We start from the raw sequence: 20,170 nt of genomic DNA, 5'->3' as shown, positions 1-20,170 counted from the left end.
ATGGTTGGCCGTGGGTGGCGGCGCAAAGGGTGGTTTAAGGCCAAAAATACCAAAAACGGAAATATTGATGGTGGGGCTTCACCGGTGACAGATCGGAAGTGGGGTTGGGTCCATTGGGTTGCTAGGTGGTCGATGATGATGTGGTGAGAAGATGGTGGCCGGAGGTGGCGCGACGGCAGCTCGCGAGCGAAGAGAAGGCTGCGGCTTCGTGTGGCGCATGGGGGCTAACGGCGGCGCGGTTGGGGCTGAAATTGGAGGGTGGTGGTCGCCGGCGGCTGGGGAAGCTGGGGAGCCGAGCGGTGTCGCGCACGGCAGCGCGACGTGGCGGGGCTGGGTGGACGAAGAATAACGCACGGGAGAGAGGGAGGGCCTGGGTCGCATGGGAAGAACCAGGAAGAAACAAAAGAAAAGAAAGAAAAGAAAAGAAGAAAAAGAAAAAGGAAGAAAAGAAGAGGAAAGAGAAAATGTAGAGAAATAAATGAGGTCCAATCCTCACATCTTGGGTCACAAAAATGATCTAACGGAAACGAATTTAAAACAGCAAGTGAAATAAAATAATTCAAACGCAGTGATTAAAATGAAAATAAACAATTATACCCGATAATAAGTTAATTTAATTCGAGAAGAAATTTAAACACATAACAATAATTAATTTAAAGAAAGCACTTCAAAAATAATTTTTGTAAACTAAAAAAAAAATCATAAAAAATATTCCAATTAAAAATCCAATAATTTTAAAACAAGAGAATAAATTTTGAATCAATAAAAATAATTTCTTCATTAAAATTACCCTAAAATACAGGGTGTTACAGCTAATAATTTTCAAACCAATTACTAATCAATCTATTGCATAAATATGAATCTCCATTAAAAAAAAAAAAAAAATCTATTGCATAAATATCAAGATGTTATCAATTATTAGTCGTTAAAACTAGAGGTTGCAAGATAAGATGTATTATGGTTTAACTTCATAAATAAACTTATCATGAGGTTTGCACCATATATATATATAGAATCATTTTGATACATATTAATAAATTATAACAAACCCTACTTAAAACATGAAATGTTGAACAGACGTCACTGAAATTGGCATCATCATCAATTGATAAAAAAAGGTGGGAAAATAAAAATAAAATCAAACCTAGCTACTTCTTGTCCACAGCCCCACTCATGAGAACCAAAGAAGATTGAAAAAAGAAAAAGAGCTTCAATTGTGTACTTAGAGTCTAGAAGATAGAAAAAAGCTTTTGTCCTACCGCCACACTAAAATGCGGAGACAAATAGAATCGCCTTTCATTATTACGCCTTGTACATGACTCTGATTTTGCCTTCTCCGATCTCCAAATGTAAGGTGAGGTTTGGATAGTAAGATGAGATGAGATGATTTTAGATAAATGTTGAAAGTTAAAGAAAATATTTTTTTAATATTATTATTGTTTTGGGATTTGAAAAAGTTGAATTGTTTATCATATTTTATATGAGAATTTGTGAAAATTATAATTATGAAATGAGATGAGATGAGTTGAGATAGTTTTGGATCCAAACTCAGTTGTTTGCAATCTTCGGTTGGAGCCAAAACCCCCCCCCCCCCCCACCAAAAAAAAAAAAAAAAACAAGGTGATTTGAATTTGAATCTCTCTGTTAATGTGTACCCATGCATCTATTTTACTTTGTTATGATAGGACGTTTGGAGATTGAGATAATAATTTTTGGTTTTAGATGAAAGTTTAAAATATTATTTTTTTAATATTATTATTATTTTAGGATTTGAAAAACTTGAATTGAGATTTAAAAAAATTGAATTGTTTATAATATTTTGTGTGAGAGTTTGAAAAAGTTGTAATGATGATATGAGATGCGAGGTGAATTTTATGTCTCGTCATATATTCCATGCCCCAAACATATACTTTTCTTGATTATGTTTGTATTAAAACCGAAAAGTGAAGAAGCAATGGCCAGCATCCCATTCACGCAAACTTTTTTGATTGGCCCTACATTATGAACCAAAAGAAATCCCAATCTTGTGATGTGAATAAAGATAATTAAAGTGACAAATCAAGCTGCATCTAATTAAAGACTATTAAAAACTACTTATTCTCCACAAATTACGTATCTCTTGCTAGAATTTTCACAAGTTGATCATGCATGCATCATGCTTCAAATTAACTTTCTTTCAGGCAAAGATAAAGTACGCAAAAATTATTCTCTAATCTTAAAAGAATTTGTACCAAACTTGTAGTCTAGAATAAAGCTTTTTCACACACACACACACATGCCAATATATATAAACAAAAGTGTACTTCTCTTGGTGCATTTGATTAACAAAGTAGTACTTAAAAATTTCCAATAATAGAAACACTCCTAAATTAATCGTCAAACCAGATCTCTCAAACTTTCTATTGTGTTGTTGAGTGCATGCAAGCTTGCTATGGTCGGAACGTCGACGCCTTGCATGAAGGAAAGGTTCGAAACGGTAATGGCGGCCGGAGAAAATGAGGAAAATCAACCCCAATCGGCCCTAACACCAAAGCTGCAGAAGGTTATCTTCTTGCTCCGTGATAACAAGAATTTTTCAAAGTATTACGAGCCAAGAGTTGTATCTTTGGGTCCGATCCATCATGGCAAGGAAAGGTACCGGTTGGGGGAGACATACAAGCTCAAATTGACCAAAGATTTTGTTACAGAAAGTTGCGAGAACGTAAATATAGACGATTTATACAAGAAAATAGAGCAGCAAATCGAGGAACTCAGGGAATGCTTCGAGGAAGAGGTGACGAAGCCCTACGATAATGGCGCCCTCGCCTGGATACTGTTCGTGGACGGCTGCGCAGTACTGCAATACATATACTACGCTGTTAACAACAAGTTCAAAGAGAAGAATATAAAAGACGACAGCGTAACCTTCTTCCAACAGGATTTGTTCCTGCTGGAGAACCAACTTCCGTATTGTCTCCTGAAGTCGTTGATGAGCCTGAGCAAGATGAGAGAAGAGTTCATGAGTTCGATTCAGAATTTCATTAAAAGAAACCACAACATGGTACTAGAGGGTGGTCAGCAATTATCAGGAAATGGAGAAGGATCAGGGCCCCAGCCGCAGACCCATCTTCTGGATCTTCTGAGGACAAGCCTCTTGGGCCCGCCAGGGCGTCAGACACAAACTGAGAACGTACAAGAAAATAGAACGAAGGATCCAGAATGGCAATCCTACCGCAATTTGCAGGAGCTTAAAGCAGCAGGAATCATCGTGGAAAGGAGTTGTATTAAAACCGGTAATTACTTGAGAAGAAAAATGGATTAATTTGTTGCCAGGAAAGTACTTCAATTTGTACCCAGGACACATTTCGCTCCCACCCATGATTGTAGATGACTCGACAGGGCCAAAGTTCTTGAACATGATAGCCTACGAAATGTGTCCGGACTTCTACAATGACTTCGGCATCACCTCCTACATATCCTTCCTCGACTCGCTCATCAAGGAAGACGGCGACGTCAAGGACCTGAGAAAAGCGCGAGTGCTGTGCAACGTCCTTGGCAACGACCAGGAAGTGGCTCATCTATTCAATGAGATGGGGACAGACTTGGTGCCAGACCTCGAGGCATACAAGGATGTCAAGTACAAGATTCAGGAATGCTACGACCACGGTGCTTGGAGGAGATTCACAATTGAGTTCTTTAACCATCATTTCCGCACCTCCTGGACGGGCATCGCTTCTTTGGGTGCATTGTTTGTGCTTTTTCTGGAAGTCACTCAGACTTGGTTTACAGTATTCTCCCCTGACCATTGCGATGATTTTTGCAAGAAATTTACACAAAACTTATGAGTGGAAATTAAGGTAATGACAAGAATGAATCTGTATGATGTTTCCTTTGCCGTCTCCATGTATCCATCATCATCATCCTGTTAGCTATATAATGGGCATGTATGCATGGCTTCTTTGCCTCAGGGCTTAGGCCGTTGTTTAAAATAAGGTCATTCTTTCAAGACCACATCATTGTTTTAGTCTTTTTTTTTTTCTTCGGTTTTGGTGTTCGATCTTATGCGCGTACTATAAGTTGGGGCAGGTTGTATGGGATAATTTGAAGTAATGTGTTTGAGATGAAAGGGCTATTCGAATGGCTTTTTGTTAGGAAAAAATCATTTAAAATTATCTATTTTTCGTCGCAAATGACTATTTGCAACTGTTATAATATTATCACACCTAGAAGATATTCATAATATTCAAGTAAATATGGTAATATGACCTATTCTCTACCATATTTAATTTATTGTATAAATCAATCGATTAAATATTGTATTTCCATTCTATCTAGTCTCATTCCCCAATAAATAGGGACATATTTTATGTATTCAAGAACACTTTCCGAATAGCAAGGATGTAGCTTTAAAAGTCTCTCTTTGATCCGTCTCAATTTCTCATCTCTTTTTCTAATTCATGATATTCTAAAATGTAAGGTAATATTTTAACATATATAATATTCTAACAACAATAATGATTTTTATTTGTTGAACTATTGTCGCAAATAGCATGTGGGCAAAGGCTAATCCCAAGAAAATATTTTCACGTTGCAAATGGTTACCTTTTGCAACAAAAGTTCATCGATGCAAATTGAATTTAACGTCATTTGTAAGGCCCAGGTGACGTGAAGCCCGGACCCATGCGTGAAATTGTGGGGCCTCCAATCTCCCTTATATAAAAACACGGGGATCGAGACATCAGGATGTTGACAATACGGTCACACATCCCAACGAAGTGCCAGTGTGTGTACATACAACGGTGTACAAAAAAAATAACGCAGCGAATCGTCAACTAAGTACTAGAATTTATTTACAATCAAAACATCAGTAAAAATAAAAATAGCAGTTATACAGTCATCCATAATAAAATATAATACAATAGTTTCAGATAAATAAACGAGTGATCCCAGATCACTCCTCGGGCGGAGCCGTCTCCTCAGGCTCGCCCTCCTCCTCCTCATCTGCCTCAAAATCTGCGTTAACACAAAATGGTATCGCAGGTAAGTATAACCCAAAATAACAACGTAAAATAAAATGCATCAAATGCAACTAACATGCATGCACATGAAAAATATGCATTTTACTCAACACATCATTTTCCCCGAAAATGATTATTTCAACACACGCCACAATATCCGTAAAACATTTTCCCAAAAAATGATTTACACAAAAAATCCAACACACACTATTTTCCCAGAAAATAGTTTAGTAATTCCATATGCTCCATGGCCTCCCATATGGACCATCCGCACGTCCTGGCTTTGTAGCTGTGCTCAGTTCCGCGCCCGGCGCGTACATGGCCAAGCATCCACACTATGCAATGAGCGATGCTCAGTTCCACGCCCAGCGCGTACGTGGCCAGACATCCTCTAGTCCCCGCCAGCAGAAGGACCACGGAGTCGGCACGAGACCATCTCGCCCGATCCCAATGTCGTCCGGCGACAACCCAGGGGACGTTACTCAGTATATTCCGCTCCCGAGTAACCAGATGAACTCCACTGAGTTAATGTCCCATCTCGACTTGGGGTCGTGATACACACGCACCCAAAAATATTATCACATAAAATCATAACTTTTCAAATCACACATGAGTATGAATGCAATACACGAAAACCCAATTTTCCTTTACAAACATGATCATGCATGAAATAATGAAATGCACATGTACCAACACCAATCTAACATCCATCAATAACCAATCACAACAAATCCAATCAAACATCTCATCAACAACCAATAACCAATTCAACCAAACCAACCAAACAACTCCAGTCACAAATCCATCCGACCCCCGAACTCCTCGGACTCAGTCCGGCATGTCAAATAAACACAGTGAAATGAGTTAATACAAAAATACATTTAAATTACGAAAGTTCTTTGGAAAAATACTTACAGTGTAATATAGCAATTTTCGAAGGATCACGAAGTTGAAAAAGGCGACGTCTGAGCAACACCACAGTGTAAAATACACTGTGGCCGTGGGTCACAATTACCAACTTTTCAACGGGTGCAAACGAAGACCCAAGATTGATAGGGTAGGGCCTAGGGAGGTCGGTGAAGCTAGTGGTGGTGGTGGTTGGCCGTGGGTGGCGACACAAGAGGTGTTTTAAGGCCAAAAATACCCAAAACGAAAATGGAGTTGGATGTGCTTCACCGGTGATGGATCGGAGCTAGGGTTGGGTCCAATGGGTTGCTAAGGGGTCGGGGATGAAGTGGTGAAGAGATGGTGGCCAGTGGTGGCGCGACGGCGGCGCTAGATCAAATGGTGGCCGCGGCTTTAAGCCGTGCGTGGGGGTAATTGGCGGCGCCGGAGGGGCTGAAATTAGAGGGGGCTGATCGCCGGCGGCAGGGGGAGCGGAGGAGCCGGGCGGTGTCGACCACTGCCGGCGCACGGCTGCGGGTTGGGGGAGAGACGATTGCACGGCGAGAGAGAGAGAGAGAGTGTGGCGCGCGGGAGAAACCAGGGAGGAGAAAAAGAAAAAAAAAAAGAAAAGAAGAAAAGAAAAAGAAAAGGAAAAGAAAAATAGAGGGAAAAGATATGAGGTCCAATCCTTATAACTTGGGTCACGAAAATGATCTAACGGAAACGATTTTAAAACAGCTAGTGAAATAAAATATTTCAAACACAGTGATTAACATGAAAATAAATAATTAAATCTAATAATAAGTTAATTTAATTCGAGAAGAAATTTAAACACATAACAATAATTAATTTAAAGAAAGCACTTCGAAAATAATTTTTGTAAACTAAAAATCATAAAAATAACCCAATTAAAAATCCAATAATTTTAAAATAAGAGAATAAAATTTTGAATCCATAAAAATAATTCATTCAGTAAAAATACACTAAAATACGGGGTGTTACATTCTCCCCCCCTTAAATAAAATTTCGTCCTTGAAATTGGCAAGATCAACATTAAGACTATGACAGGAATAAGATTCAACTAAGAGCAGACTTAAGAACATACCGCCAAAATAGTCCGGTAAGGCCACTCTATAAGCAACCAGCCAAACCTTCCCTATGATCTGAAAAAGGGCCAACATATCTTAGGCTAAGTTTTCCTTTCTTATCAAAGCGCTTAACGCCTTTCATAGGAGAGACTTTGAAATAAACCCAGTCACCTACTTCAAAGGATAAGTCTCTTCTTCTCGTATCTGCATAACTCTTATGGCGACTTTGCGCTTTTGCTATTTTAGTCCTTATAAACTGAACTTGATCATTAATTTCTTGAATTATCTCAGGCCCAAACAATTTGCTCTCGCCAACTTCATCCCAACACAAGGGCGATCTACACTTCCTTCCATACCAAACTTCATATGGGGCCATCTGAATGGAGGAATGAAAATTGTCATTATAAGCAAACTCAAATAGCAGCAGATGATTCTCCCAACTTCCATGAATTTCCATGACACAAGACCGCAACATAACCTCAAGAGTTTGAATAGTATACTCTGATTAACCGTCTGTTTGAGGGTGATACGTAGTACTAAACTTCAACTTAGTGCCTAAGGCTGCCTGCAAACTCTTCCAAAAATGGGACGTAAACCGCGGGTCCCGATCCAACACGATACTCTTGGGTACTCCATGCAAACGCATTATCTCATTGCCATATAACCGAGTCAACTTACCCAAAGAGTCAGTATTATTAATGGGCAAGAAATGAGCACTCTTGATCAACCGATCAACAATCACTCAAATTGAGTTCTTCCCACTAGGAGTCCTCGGCAAACCCACAACAAAATCCATAGAAATATCACCCCACTTCCACTCAGGAATAGGGAGAGGTTGAGGTCTACCTTGATACTCAGCCTTAACTTGACGGCACGTGGCACTTTCCTCAATGAACATGACATTATCCAACATACTCATTTTAGTCCCCCAATGACACATCACGACCAGTATTCCTAGAGTGACTGCTATCCAAAATCTCATTTCCTCGAGACCCTTAATACAACATCCAGTAAATTCCGATGATCAATAGCCCTTATAATACTATGTGCCAACCTCAATCAACTCTTATGCTACAACTTCTAAACCTCCATTGAATTCTATTTTTTTTTTGTAACCTAATAGCCACTTCCAAAGTTAACCATCAATAACGAATTGCACAACCAAATGATTAATCTCCAATTACAAGTATCTTCTCAAAATTCAAGTCACCAATAATTCTTCAAATCAGCACAATTTGAACACCTGACTACAACAAAAATACCACGCTTCTGCTGTGCACTCTGATATTCGCCGCATGCATAAAACTTACGTCCTCATGAAACTAACACCATCGAGTACAAGGTGGCTCCATTCCTACTAACCAAAACTCTTATCACAATTTGGTAGAAACATACTCTCTCTCCCAAAACCACGAGTTATAACTCAATTCCTCAATTAACTCCTGCTGCGTTGATCAAAATCAAATTCCATAAAATACATCCATGATCATAGACATAAACCCAATATCAAACAACCTTAACATCCCAAATTGGAAATAAGCAACCTCAACCCAAAATACACTCATCTCATCTAAGATAAGAAACATACTTTAAAAGACTCAATTCCAACCTAGCGAACCAAAAAGAGCGCCTAGAGACTTCTACCTAACGACCTAAACCGAAAAGCTCATCATCTACATTATGAACAACATCTAATCTAGCGATGACTAAACTCACTACGAACCACCATTGAGTACACCAAAACATTATCGAAACCATCTCGGTAACTCGCCCACCTATTTCTACTCCTCCAAGCTAACATTAACACAACTAGTTCCTTCAATAGTACATCACTATTAAACCTCAGGGCAACCCATACTGATCAAATCTTCAACCTACCAAAAGCCATTGCAAAGCACCCAAGGATCCTAATGCTTATTAACCCACATACTTGATCATATTATCCACTGTTGATGCCTAAGCTTCAACTTCGAAGATCTTTTCATCCACCATACATGATGTCCCTACAATCTCTCTTCAAGTTAAATAACAATGTCCTTAATTCAACCAATTGGATGCTCAACCTCCAAAGGTAAATATAGCCTCAAGATAAAAATGAAAAATAAAAATAAAAAATACCTAAGTAACCTCAAGTCACAATTAATTCCTGAAAATAATCACAATAACTATTATCAACCATGATTCCATTAAGTAACCCACTCGACTACACAATTCGATCAACTCACCAAAAATTCTAAGCCAAGGTCTCGTGACTTAGTACTATTGTGTTGACTCCTCTTCAACACTTACCAAAGTCACTTTCTCCAAACCAAAATAAGACTAGAACCTATACCCTCCGAAATGCTTACACACACCATTTCTACGCATCAATCTCATGCACCTCAGCCAAAACCAATAATCCTCCAATCGTGCAAGTGATCATCCTTACCATTTCCATCACTAGACCTACAGCCTCGAAATCAGAAAAAATCATTTCCTAAACCCGCACCATCTATTATCCTTAAAATTAATATGGATTAAATCATTAACCTGCACTGTAACATCAAGCTAAAAAATAATTATTTAACCAAACTAGATCAACATCTTCAATCCCGAGAAAATACACGAACTAGATCATTACCTTCCATCTCCAAAGAAAATTCTCGCCTGAAAAAATTATTCTCATATTAGTAGCTCAACTCTCATCAATCCTATTTTAATTCAGCCCTTCAACTCTGCAATTCTAAAACCTTAACCCAGATAAAATCATTTCCTGAAATCCTCAAGATCGATGGTCTTAAATCTAAAACATTCGCCTTATAAAACTTGTAAATTCCAAAACCCCAAATGTTATCAAATTGCTTATCAAGGTCGGCAATATCAAAAAATTTTAATCTAAGTAATCCCTTAATTGCTTGTTGAACCTACCAGCTTAAATCCCATTAACTTATTTCCTAAAAACTATGGGGCTACAAACCTTAGATGAACTTCTCATAAATCTAACATTAACATTCGTTGAACTTACAACCTCCTACCCATAGACTCACTACATAAATTCTACAGAACCTAAAACCTCAATTATTCTAAGCAATTAAAAGCTATTCCCCTCCTTAGCAGCAACTTGAGTACCTAATCCGAAGAGTTCACCCAGACCCTGATGTTCGAGCCTCGATATTAAAACAACCAAGCACCAAGAGTTCAGGCCTACTACACCAAATGTTTAAGCCTAACAATGGCCTTCTCAGTCGTACCATCTTCCTGTCATAACATAACCTTAACTCGCATTCAATTTTGAACAAAACAAAATAAAATAAAATTCCATAAATAAAATAACATACGACAAAATGCATAAAACCAAAGAAGTAGTTCACAATAAAATAATTAAAACAATAAAATAATCCGCCATAAAATAAAACAAATAAAATAAAATGACATACAATAAAATAAATAAACAACAAAATTATTATATAATAAAATAAATAAAGCCAATAAAACCATACTCTAAATTAAACAATTTCAATTACAACTTAGAAAAATTTCTAGTACCTCACCATTTTCATGTTAAGAGCAATACTAAACCCTGCTTAAATCCCGGACAATTCAAACACGATCCAAAAGCAACATAATAAAAATATAATAACATGAAATAACATAAATACGTTCATTTAACACAAAATAAAATAATCATAAACTCATAATATAAAATAAACAATTTAACTTACAACCTTTAAAAATTATTTTTAAAATAGAAAATAATTTCTGGTACTATCCTAAGGGACATATGGTTTTACCCAGAGCCGAACTGCTCTGATACCACCTGTGGTGCTCCCAATCCCCCTTATATAAAAACACGGGGATCGAGACACCAGGATGGTGACAACACGGTCACACATCCCAACGAAGTGCCAGTGTGTGTACATGCAACGGTGTACAAAAAAAATAACACAGCGGATCGTCAACTAAGTACCAGAATTTATTTACAATCAAAACATCAGTAAAAATAAAAATAGCAGTTATACAGTCATCCATAATAAAATATAATACAATAGTTTTAGATAAATAAACGAGTGATCCCAGATCACTCCTCGGGCGGAGCCGTCTCCTCAGGCTTGCCCTCCTCTTCCTCATCTGCCTCAAAATCTGCGTTACCACAAAATGATATCGCAGGTAAGTATAACCCAAAATAACAACGTAATATAAAATGCATTAAATGCAACTAACATGCATGCACATGAAAAATATGCATTTTACTCAACACATCATTTTCCCCGAAAATGATTATTTCAACACATGCCAAAATCTCATTTTGGCCCAAAATATCCGTAAAACATTTTTCCAGAAAATGATTTACACAAAAAATCCAACTCACACTATTTTCCCAGAAAATAGTTCAGTAATTCTATATGCACCATGGCCTCTCCTATGGTCCATCCGCACGTCCTGGCTTCGCAGCGGTGCTCAGTTCCGCGCCCGGCGCGTACATGGCCCAGCATCCACACTACGCAACGAGTGATGCCCAGTTCCGCGCCCAGCGCGTACGTGGCCAGACATCCTCTAGTCCCCGCCAGCAGAAGGACCACGGAGTCGGCACGAGACCATCTCGTCCGATCCCATTGTCGCCTGGTGACAACCCAGGGGACGTTACTCAGTATATTCCGCTCCCGAGTAACTAGAGGAGCTCCACCGAGTTAATGCCCCATCTCGACTTGGGGTCATGATACACATGCACCCAAAAATATTATCACAAAAAATCATAACTTTTCAAATCACACATGAGCATGAATGCAATACACGAAAACCCAAATTTCCTTTACAAACATGATCATGCATGAAATAATGAAATGCACATGTACCAACACCAATCTAACATCCATCAATAATCAATCCCAACAAATCCAATCAAACAGCTCATCAACAACACTTAACCAATTCAACCGAACCAACCAAACAACTCCAGTCACAAATCCATCCGACCCCCGAACTCCTCGGACTCAGTCCAGCATGTCAAATAAATACAGTGAAATGAGTTAGTGCAAAAATACATTTAAATTACGAAAGTTCTTTGGAGAAATACTTACAGTGTAATATAGTATTTTCTGAAGGATCACGAAGTTGAAAAATGCGACGTCTGAGCAACACCACAGTGTAAAATACACTGTGGCCGTGGGTCACAATTACCAACTTTGCAACGGGTGCAAACGAAGACCCAAGATTGATAGGGTAGGGCCTAGGGAGGTCGGTGAAGCTAGTGGTGGTGGTGGTTGGCTGTGGGTGGCGGCGCAAGAGGTGTTTTAAGGCCAAAAATACCCAAAACGAAAATGGAGTTGGATGTGCTTCACCGGTGACGGATCGGAGCTGAGGTTGGGTCCAATGGGTTGCTAAGGGGTCGGGGATGAAGTGGTGAAGAGATGGTGGCCGGTGGTGGCGTGACGGCGGCGCTAGAGCAAATAGTGGCCGCGACTTTAAGCCGTGCGTGGGCTGAAATTAGAGGGGGGTGATCGCCGGTGCAAGGGGAGCGGAGGAGCCGGGCGGTGTCGACCACCGCCGGCGCACGGCGGCGGGCTGGGGGAGAGACGATTGCACGGCGAGAGAGAGAGAGAGAGTCTCAGGCGCGGGAGAAACCAGGGAGGAGAAAAAGAAAGGAAAAAAAAATAAAAGAAGAAAAGAAAAAGAAAAGGAAAAGAAAAAGAAAAATAGAGGGAAAAGAAATAAGGTCCAATCCTCATAACTTGGGTCATGAAAATGATCCAACGGAAACGATTTTAAAACAGCTAGTGAAATAAAATATTTCAAACACAGTGATTAACATGAAAATAAATAATTAAACCCAATAATAAGTTAATTTAATTCGAGAAGAAATTTAAACACATAACAATAATTAATTTAAAGAAAGCACTTCGAAAATAATTTTCGTAAACTAAAAATCATAAAAATAACCCAATTAAAAATCCAATAATTTTAAAATAAGAGAATAGAATTTTGAATCCATAAAAATAATTCTTTCAGTAAAAATACACTAAAATACGGGGTGTTACAGAAGTGGCCCAGCCATTTTGTTATCTTGAAGATTTTCCGCACAACATCGTTTTGGGAGGTAAGTGTTTCTCCTCTGTTTTTCATTTCTTCCTTCCTTCTCGCACGTTCAGTTTCCATTTTCGGTTTCATATCTCTTCCGCATCCCGCTCTCCCATGTTACTCCTTCTTGTTTCTACTTCATTTTATTTCTTTCCTTTCCATCGATTTCTGTTTGTATTGCTGAAACACTTGCCCTAAATTTCCTCATTGTTTCGGTTTCTCTCTTGCGCTGCATCTTATTCCAGTGATTTGCCATCTGCTACATCTCTGTTTCTCTCCATTTTTTCTTATGTTTTGGTTTTCGCTCTACAACACGGCGTGCATCACTCCATAGCTCTCCATCTTCCGACTGGTAAGAGTTCCATCTTCAAACTTTTGATTTTTGGTCTCCTCTGCTGTAGCGTAAGCTTTCAGATGCTTCCTCGAATTTGGTTTGATTTATCCTCATTTTCTGCAGTTTCTGTTTTGGCCGTGAGGTTTGAGTTGCGTTTTGTGAGTCTGGGTGTTGCGCGTGGTGAGTCTTCGGGTTTGTGTGTTCCGTGTAGTCATTGAAGCCTTTGCTGGAGTTTCTAGTTGCCATAGGTAAGTTCTTGCCTCTGTTTCTCGCACACACTCACACACATTTCCACCTCTAGTCTTTTTCATGGGAATTACGAGCTACTGAAATAGGTGTGAGTTAGTGAAAATTGGAGTTGACATTGGTTTTGATGCTTGTATTGGACAATACTGAGATTGGTATAGAATATTTTGGGTCGAAGTGTGGGCTGTCTAGATTGTTATTTGGTTGGTTGAGTTTGATTAAACTTGCCGAATTATGGTCTAGAAATGGGGCCTTAAGATGTCTAAGACAAATTTTGTGTTGTTGGACTTTAATTTTTAGTTTATATTATTTTCATGAATAGGTGACGAGATGGATAGAGACCGTATTCAAGTCATAGATAATACGCTGCAAGAGTCAGGTAAGCGGGGTTCCTATGCTAGGCCTTACACGAATTATTGAGACTAAGGTTGATTTTCTGAAAACATTGCATATTTTTATGATGAAATGAGAACATGGGAAAAATAAAACCAACCTCGATCGTTTATTTGCATACTCATGAAATCTGTGTGGAAAAGGAAAAATATGTTCTGACATGCATTGTTTAGACATGAGCTAAATTCTGTCATGTGGTTTCAAAAATCTGAAAAAGGAGCGATATTGAGAATATAAAAAGTTGTGCATTTATTAGAAAGATGTTCTGGCTTTTGTGTTCAGTGTGGGTAAACTGTCTGATTCTGTTTTGGTACTCTGTATTATTTTGATATAACATCTTAAAACCTTTAGCATGGTGTACTGGTTTTCGTATCTGACTCTGTCTCTGCTTTGCTCCGCTCTGCTCTGTTATGCTCTGCTCTGTTTGGGTTGGTACCAACTTCTCTGTCTCTGAGTGCACTCACTTTGGAAACAAAGTGGTTTTATTGTGGTCTTTCTTGTGTGCACACTCGGGGCTTCGAGAAGAATAAAGGAAAGATTTCACCTCCGTCTCTGCCTGGTTTGGCCACCAGGGATAACTCTGGAAAATACTTTGTTCTGCATGCTATACTTTGTAAATGCTCATGTTTGCACACTAGCATATGACTTCTACTTACTGAGTTGTTGATAACTCACCCCCTATCATTATAATATTTTTCAGATGATGTGGAGAGTCCAAATGAGGACCTGGATTAGATTGGTGAACGTGTTTAAGCTGAGGAAATGTGGTTAGAAGGACTTATGATGTTCTTAGTTTTAATGTCTTTGAGTTTTATTTATATCTTGGGTTTAGTAAGATTTATGAAATTATTTGTTGGTTTGTTATGACTACCGGGAGGTTATGGACTCCTTAGTTTATTTTGCTGCAGTAATGACTTTTTGGAGTTTTCAATGTGGTTATTTAGAACACTTGGTATTGAGTTTTGCCATTAAAGTTTTGGAGTATTATTTTAGTTGTGTTGAGAATTAAGTTCTTAAGAGACATGTAGTGGTTCTCCAGATCAACCGGGTTTGGGGCGTTACATTTTGGTATCAGAGATAGGTTTGAATTCTGCATACTATAAACTTTGGAAATTTAGATTTCTGTGGGTTCATAGGATGTAAAGATTTTAGAGCTATAGATAGTGTTTAAGAAGTCATGTTCAGACTTATTATGATAGTAAAGCGAACTATAGGATTGAATATTGTTGATGTGGGAAGTCTTAGAATTCGCAGGGTTTAGGAGTATCTATGAGGTGTGGTATTTCACAGGACTATGAACTAAGTTCATGTTGATTAAGGTTTAGTTTAATAACGGAGCCTTCTTAAATAGTTAAATGGGTTAAAGTATTAGTTTTGGAAATTGACTATTACTACGTTTATCTTGAACATGGGCTCGAGTGAGGTGTCGAGCCAAGGACGAGCGCATGTTGTCTTCTGAAATAGTCGAGCGCCACATCGAGCGCACATTGAGTGAACCACTTTGTTTGGTTTCCGCTCGAGCGCTGAGTCGAGCGCAGATTGAGCGAACCTCCCTGGATGGGTTCTGCTCGAGCGCCACATCGAGCGCACATCGAGCGAACCACTCTGTTTGGTTTCCGCTTGAGCGTTGAGTCGAGCGCAGATTGAGCAAACCTCTCTTGATGGGTTCTGCTCGAGCGCCACGTCGAGCGCACATTGAGCGAACCACTCTATTTGGTTTCCGCTCGAGCGCTGAGTCGAGCCCAGATTGAGCAAACCTCTCTGGATGGCTTCCGCTCGAGCGCTAAGTCGAGCGTACATTGAGCGAACCTCTCTGGAGGTTTCGCTCGAGCACCAGTCGAGCACCAGTTGAGCCATGTTGAGCGAACTTCAATATTTTTCACATTACACTGCATCAACACTTGTTACAACTCAATTTTACACAGGTTTTTACAAGAATATGCCAATTAACTAAATTTTTCCCTCAACATTATAAACTCTATTTTTGAAACGATTATTAAAAATTCAAGTTATTTTATCAGGATGCCACCTCATCGTAATGAACGAAGCATGTCGGATCTGAATGCAAACGATAATGAAAGAGAAGCAAACCCGAGTGCTTCCGAAGTACTACAAGCGGCTGCACATCAATTAATTGATGACCTTGTGCAGAATCCCGCAGGTCGCCAGCGTAACTTCAATGAAGGGGGTTGTACCGTGGAGCAATTCAATCGAATGCACCCTCCTTTATTTGATGGGAGAGGCGATCCAACTCTGGCAGAGGATTGGATTCAAGACATTGAGGAGATTTTGCGAGTCCTAACCTGTACCGATGAGCAAAAGGTGGCGTACGCCACATTCAAGCTTACTGGAGAAGCGGAGAGGTGGTGGATCTCTGAGAGAACCATCAGAGAAGCAGAGGGGACAGAGATAATCAGTCGGCTGCATTCCAAGCAGATCTTTCTTGAGCGCTTCTTCCCTAGCTCATTCCGTGAGGACAAGGCTATGGAATTTGCCACCTTGGTTCAGGGAACAATGACTGTACATCAGTATGCTGCTAGGTTTACTGAGTTATCCTGTTTTGCTACTTATCTGATTCCCGAAGAGGAAAAGAAGGCACACAAATTTGAGCAAGGACTGAATGAGAAACTGTATGAGCGTGTGGTGGGTTTTTAGATTCAGAACTTCTCAGAATTGGTGAATAAAGCAACAGTGTTTGAAAGAACCCTTCAAAGAAGTGCTGCATTGCATGAATAGAGGAAAAGGACTACTCCTACAGGGTACCATTCTGGCATGGACCAGGGACCGTGGAAAAGGAGGAGTGAAGGTAGTAGTTCGGGAAAAAGGCCGGTTCAGAGTAACCAACAGCCCTATCGGTGTAGGACATGCAATCAAGTGCACTCCGGTGAGTGCAGAAAAGGGGCAAGATTGTGTTTTCGTTACGGCAAATCAGGACACTACATTAGGGACTGCCCAATGCAATATGGAAGCAACCAGAAGATCATACCGCCACCTCAGAGGAATGAAACACCAGCTCGGGGCAGCAACCAACGTCCTACTACGCCTGCTCGAGTTTTTGCATTGACACCTGGAGAGGTTGAGGGTAGGAATGACGTGATCACTGGTATGACTCTTTTGTTTTGCTTTAAGGATTTTTATTTACTATTATTTCTTTTGATTGGTTTTGGTTAAGACTTTGAATATTCTTGGTTCATGGATGAGTTCGAATGTGATCACAGGTACCCTTTCTTTGTTTTCTAATAATGCTATTGTGTTATTTGACTCGGGTGCAACACATTCTTTTGTTTCCACGGTGTACTCTAGATTTTGCACTTTAGATACTGAAAGGTTGAGGAACAAGTTAGTGGTTGCAACCCCAACAGGGAATTCGGTAGTCTGTAGTGAGATTTTACCTAGATGCCCTCTTTCTATTGAGGGAAGACTGATGCCAGCAGATTTAATAGTTTTCCACATGGGTGGGTTTGATGTGATTTTGGGCATGGATTGGCTGGCTTCCTACCATGCCAGTATTGATTGTGCTAAAAAGGAGGTGGTGTTCAGACCCCCTAATGAAGGTGAATTTTGGTTCACAGGGTCGAAAGTGAGGTTGGCTCCACCCATCATTTCTGCCATTCAGGTCAGAAAACTGTTGCGTGATGGTTGTCAGGGATTCCTAGCCTGTGTGGTAGAAGCACCAAAGGAGGAGTTGATGTTGGAACAGATACCTATTGTGAGGGATTATCCAGAGGGCTTCCCTGAAGATTTATCGGGACTTCCACCCGAGCGGGAGGTAGAGTTTGCTATTGAGTTAGTCCCAGGCACGACACCCCTTTCGAAAGCACCTTATCGCATGGCGCCGTCTGAATTAGCGGAACTCAAAGAGCAGTTACAAGATTTGTTAGACAAGGGTTTCATCAGGCCCAATGTTTCACCTTGGGGAGCTCTAGTTCTTTTTGTAAAGAAAAAGGATGGATCGATGAGAATGTGTATCGATTACAGGGAACTTAATCGGGTGACCATAAAGAATAAGTACCCGCTACCCCGTATAGAAGATTTGTTTGATCAACTCCAGGGTGCTCAAGTATTTTCAAAAATTGATCTTCGATTGGGGTATCATCAATTGAAGATCAGAGCAGAAGACATGGCTAAGACTGCGTTCAAGACCCGATATGGCCATTATGAGTTCTTGGTCATGCCTTTTGGCCTGACAAACGCCCCAGCAGTATTCATGGACTTGATGAACCGGGTATTCCATGAGTTTTTGGATAAGTTTGTTGTTGTCTTTATTGATGATATACTGATATACTCCAAAAGCAAGACCGAACATGGGGAACATTTGAAGTTGGTACTTGGGACGCTCAGAGATAAGCAGTTGTTTACTAAGTTGAAGAAGTGTGAATTCTACCTTGATTCAATCACGTTTCTGGGACAAGTAGTTTCGAAAGATGGTATTTCAGTGGACCCAGGAAAAGTGGAAGCAGTGGTTAATTGGTCGGCACCGAAGAATGTTCATGAGGTTAGAAGCTTCTTGGGATTGAGGGGTTATTACCGTCGATTCATTGATGGGTTTTCCAAGATAGCAGTTCCTCTCACTGCACTCACCAGGAAAAATAATAAGTTTGAATGGACAGCAAAGTGTGAAGAAAGCTTCCAGGGGTTGAAACAGATATTAGTGACAGCTCCGGTGTTAACAGTTCCCACAGCTAGAGGCGGATTTGTTGTGTATAGCGATGCATCTAGGCTTGGATTGGGATGTGTACTGATGCAACATGGGAAGGTTATAACTTATGCCTCACGCCAACTGAAAGTATATGAACAGAATTATCCCACACATGATCTGGAACTCGCGGCAGTCATTTTTGCACTCAAGTTTTGGAGACATTACTTGTATGGGGAAAAGTGCAAAATTTATACGGATCACAAGAGTTTGAAGTATTTCTTTACCAAAAAAGAATTAAATATGAGGCAAAGGAGATGGCTTGAGTTGATCAAGGATTATGATTGCACCATTAATTATCACCCAGGCAAAGCTAATATTGTAGCCGATGCTCTAAGTAGGAAGTCAATCGGACCGACAGTTGCAGTCATCACCACTCAGCATAGGTTGTTAATGGATTTAGAAAGAGCCAATATTGAAGTCTTTTCTAGTGATACAAATGCTTTCATGGCCAGTTTAGTGGTTCAACCTGCTTTGATAGATAGAATCAAAGCTACTCAGAAAGTGGACTCAGGGTTGGTGAAGTTAATGGAAGGGATCGGAAACGGGGACAAACCTAATTTTTTTGTTCCCAAGGATGGAGTGTTGAGGTTTAGGTGTAGAGTATGTATACTTGTTGATGATGAACTAAAAAGGGTAATTCTTGAAGAGGCACACCGTTCTTTGTACACTGTTCACCCAAGGAGTACCAAGATGTATCGGGACTTGAGAGAGTCCTTTTGGTGGAATGGCATGAAAAGAGAAATTGCTAAATTTGTAGAACAATGTCTAACTTGCCAACAAGTGAAGGCGGAGCATCAGAGACCTGCAGGGTTATTACAACCACTCCAGATTCTAGAGTGGAAATGGGAACATATCTCCATGGATTTCGTGACAGGTCTACCAAGGACCTTAAGTGGACAAGATGTTATATGGGTAATCGTGGATTGCTTAACAAAGACCGCCCATTTTGTGCCCATTAAAGTTTCTTATAAATTAGAGAAACTAGCTGAACTGTATGTGCGGGAGATAGTGAGGTTGCATGGAGTACCGGTATCCATTGTGTCGGATAGAGATCCTTGTTTTACCACTAAGTTCTGGTGAAGCTTACAAGAGGCAATGGGTACTCAGTTAAGTTTCAGTACTGCTTTTCACCCTCAGACAGATAGACAGTCAGAAAGAACTATTCAGATTTTAGAAGACATGTTGAGGGCATGCTTGATGGATTTCAAGGGATCTTGGATGCAACATTTACCATTGGTTGAGTTTGCATATAATAATAGTTTCCAGGCTAGCATTGGGATGGCACCTTACGAGGTTTTGTATGGCAGGAGATGTAGGTCTCCATTGTATTGGGATGAAGTAGGTGAAAGGAAACTTCTAGGGCCAGAGATTATTCAGCAGATCACAGAAAAGATAGACACCATTCGGGCTAGAATGAAAGCAGCTCAAAGCCGATAGAAGAGTTATGCAGATAAACGCCGCCGTCAGTTAGAGT

The 20,170-nt window shown here is 39.9% G+C and overlaps 2 protein-coding genes across 2 annotated transcripts; both read left to right on the top strand.

Moving 5' to 3' along the window:
- Positions 1-2,479: 2,479 nt before the first annotated feature.
- LOC109020978 (UPF0481 protein At3g47200-like) lies at positions 2,480-3,824 on the top strand. Its single transcript, XM_019003520.2, has 2 exons — positions 2,480-3,272; positions 3,367-3,824. The coding sequence occupies exons 1-2, from the start codon at positions 2,480-2,482 to the stop codon at positions 3,822-3,824; spliced, it is 1,251 nt and encodes a 416-aa protein (XP_018859065.2).
- Positions 3,825-16,046: 12,222 nt separating this feature from the next.
- On the top strand, positions 16,047-16,652 carry LOC109020979. The gene has a single exon (XM_019003521.1). The coding sequence runs from the start codon at positions 16,047-16,049 to the stop codon at positions 16,650-16,652; it is 606 nt and encodes a 201-aa protein (XP_018859066.1).
- The last annotated feature ends 3,518 nt before the right edge of the window (positions 16,653-20,170 follow it).

Source organism: Juglans regia, chromosome 6 (genome assembly GCF_001411555.2).
Source record: "Juglans regia cultivar Chandler chromosome 6, Walnut 2.0, whole genome shotgun sequence".
Lineage (NCBI taxonomy): Eukaryota > Viridiplantae > Streptophyta > Magnoliopsida > Fagales > Juglandaceae > Juglans > Juglans regia.
The sequence above is the reverse complement of the archived record's forward strand: the minus strand, read 5'-3'. Positions and strand labels throughout refer to the sequence as shown.

What these genes read in the sequence shown, in the direction of transcription:
- LOC109020978 (XM_019003520.2), top strand. Translation starts at nt 2,480, where the DNA reads ATGGCGGCCGGAGAAAATGAGGAAAATCAACCCCAATCGGCCCTAACA. An exon ending in AAGGAGTTGTATTAAAACCG is followed by an intron (nt 3,273 to 3,366) that starts GTAATTACTTGA and finishes CCATGATTGTAG; the next exon opens with ATGACTCGACAGGGCCAAAG.
- LOC109020979 (XM_019003521.1), top strand. Translation starts at nt 16,047, where the DNA reads ATGTCGGATCTGAATGCAAACGATAATGAAAGAGAAGCAAACCCGAGT.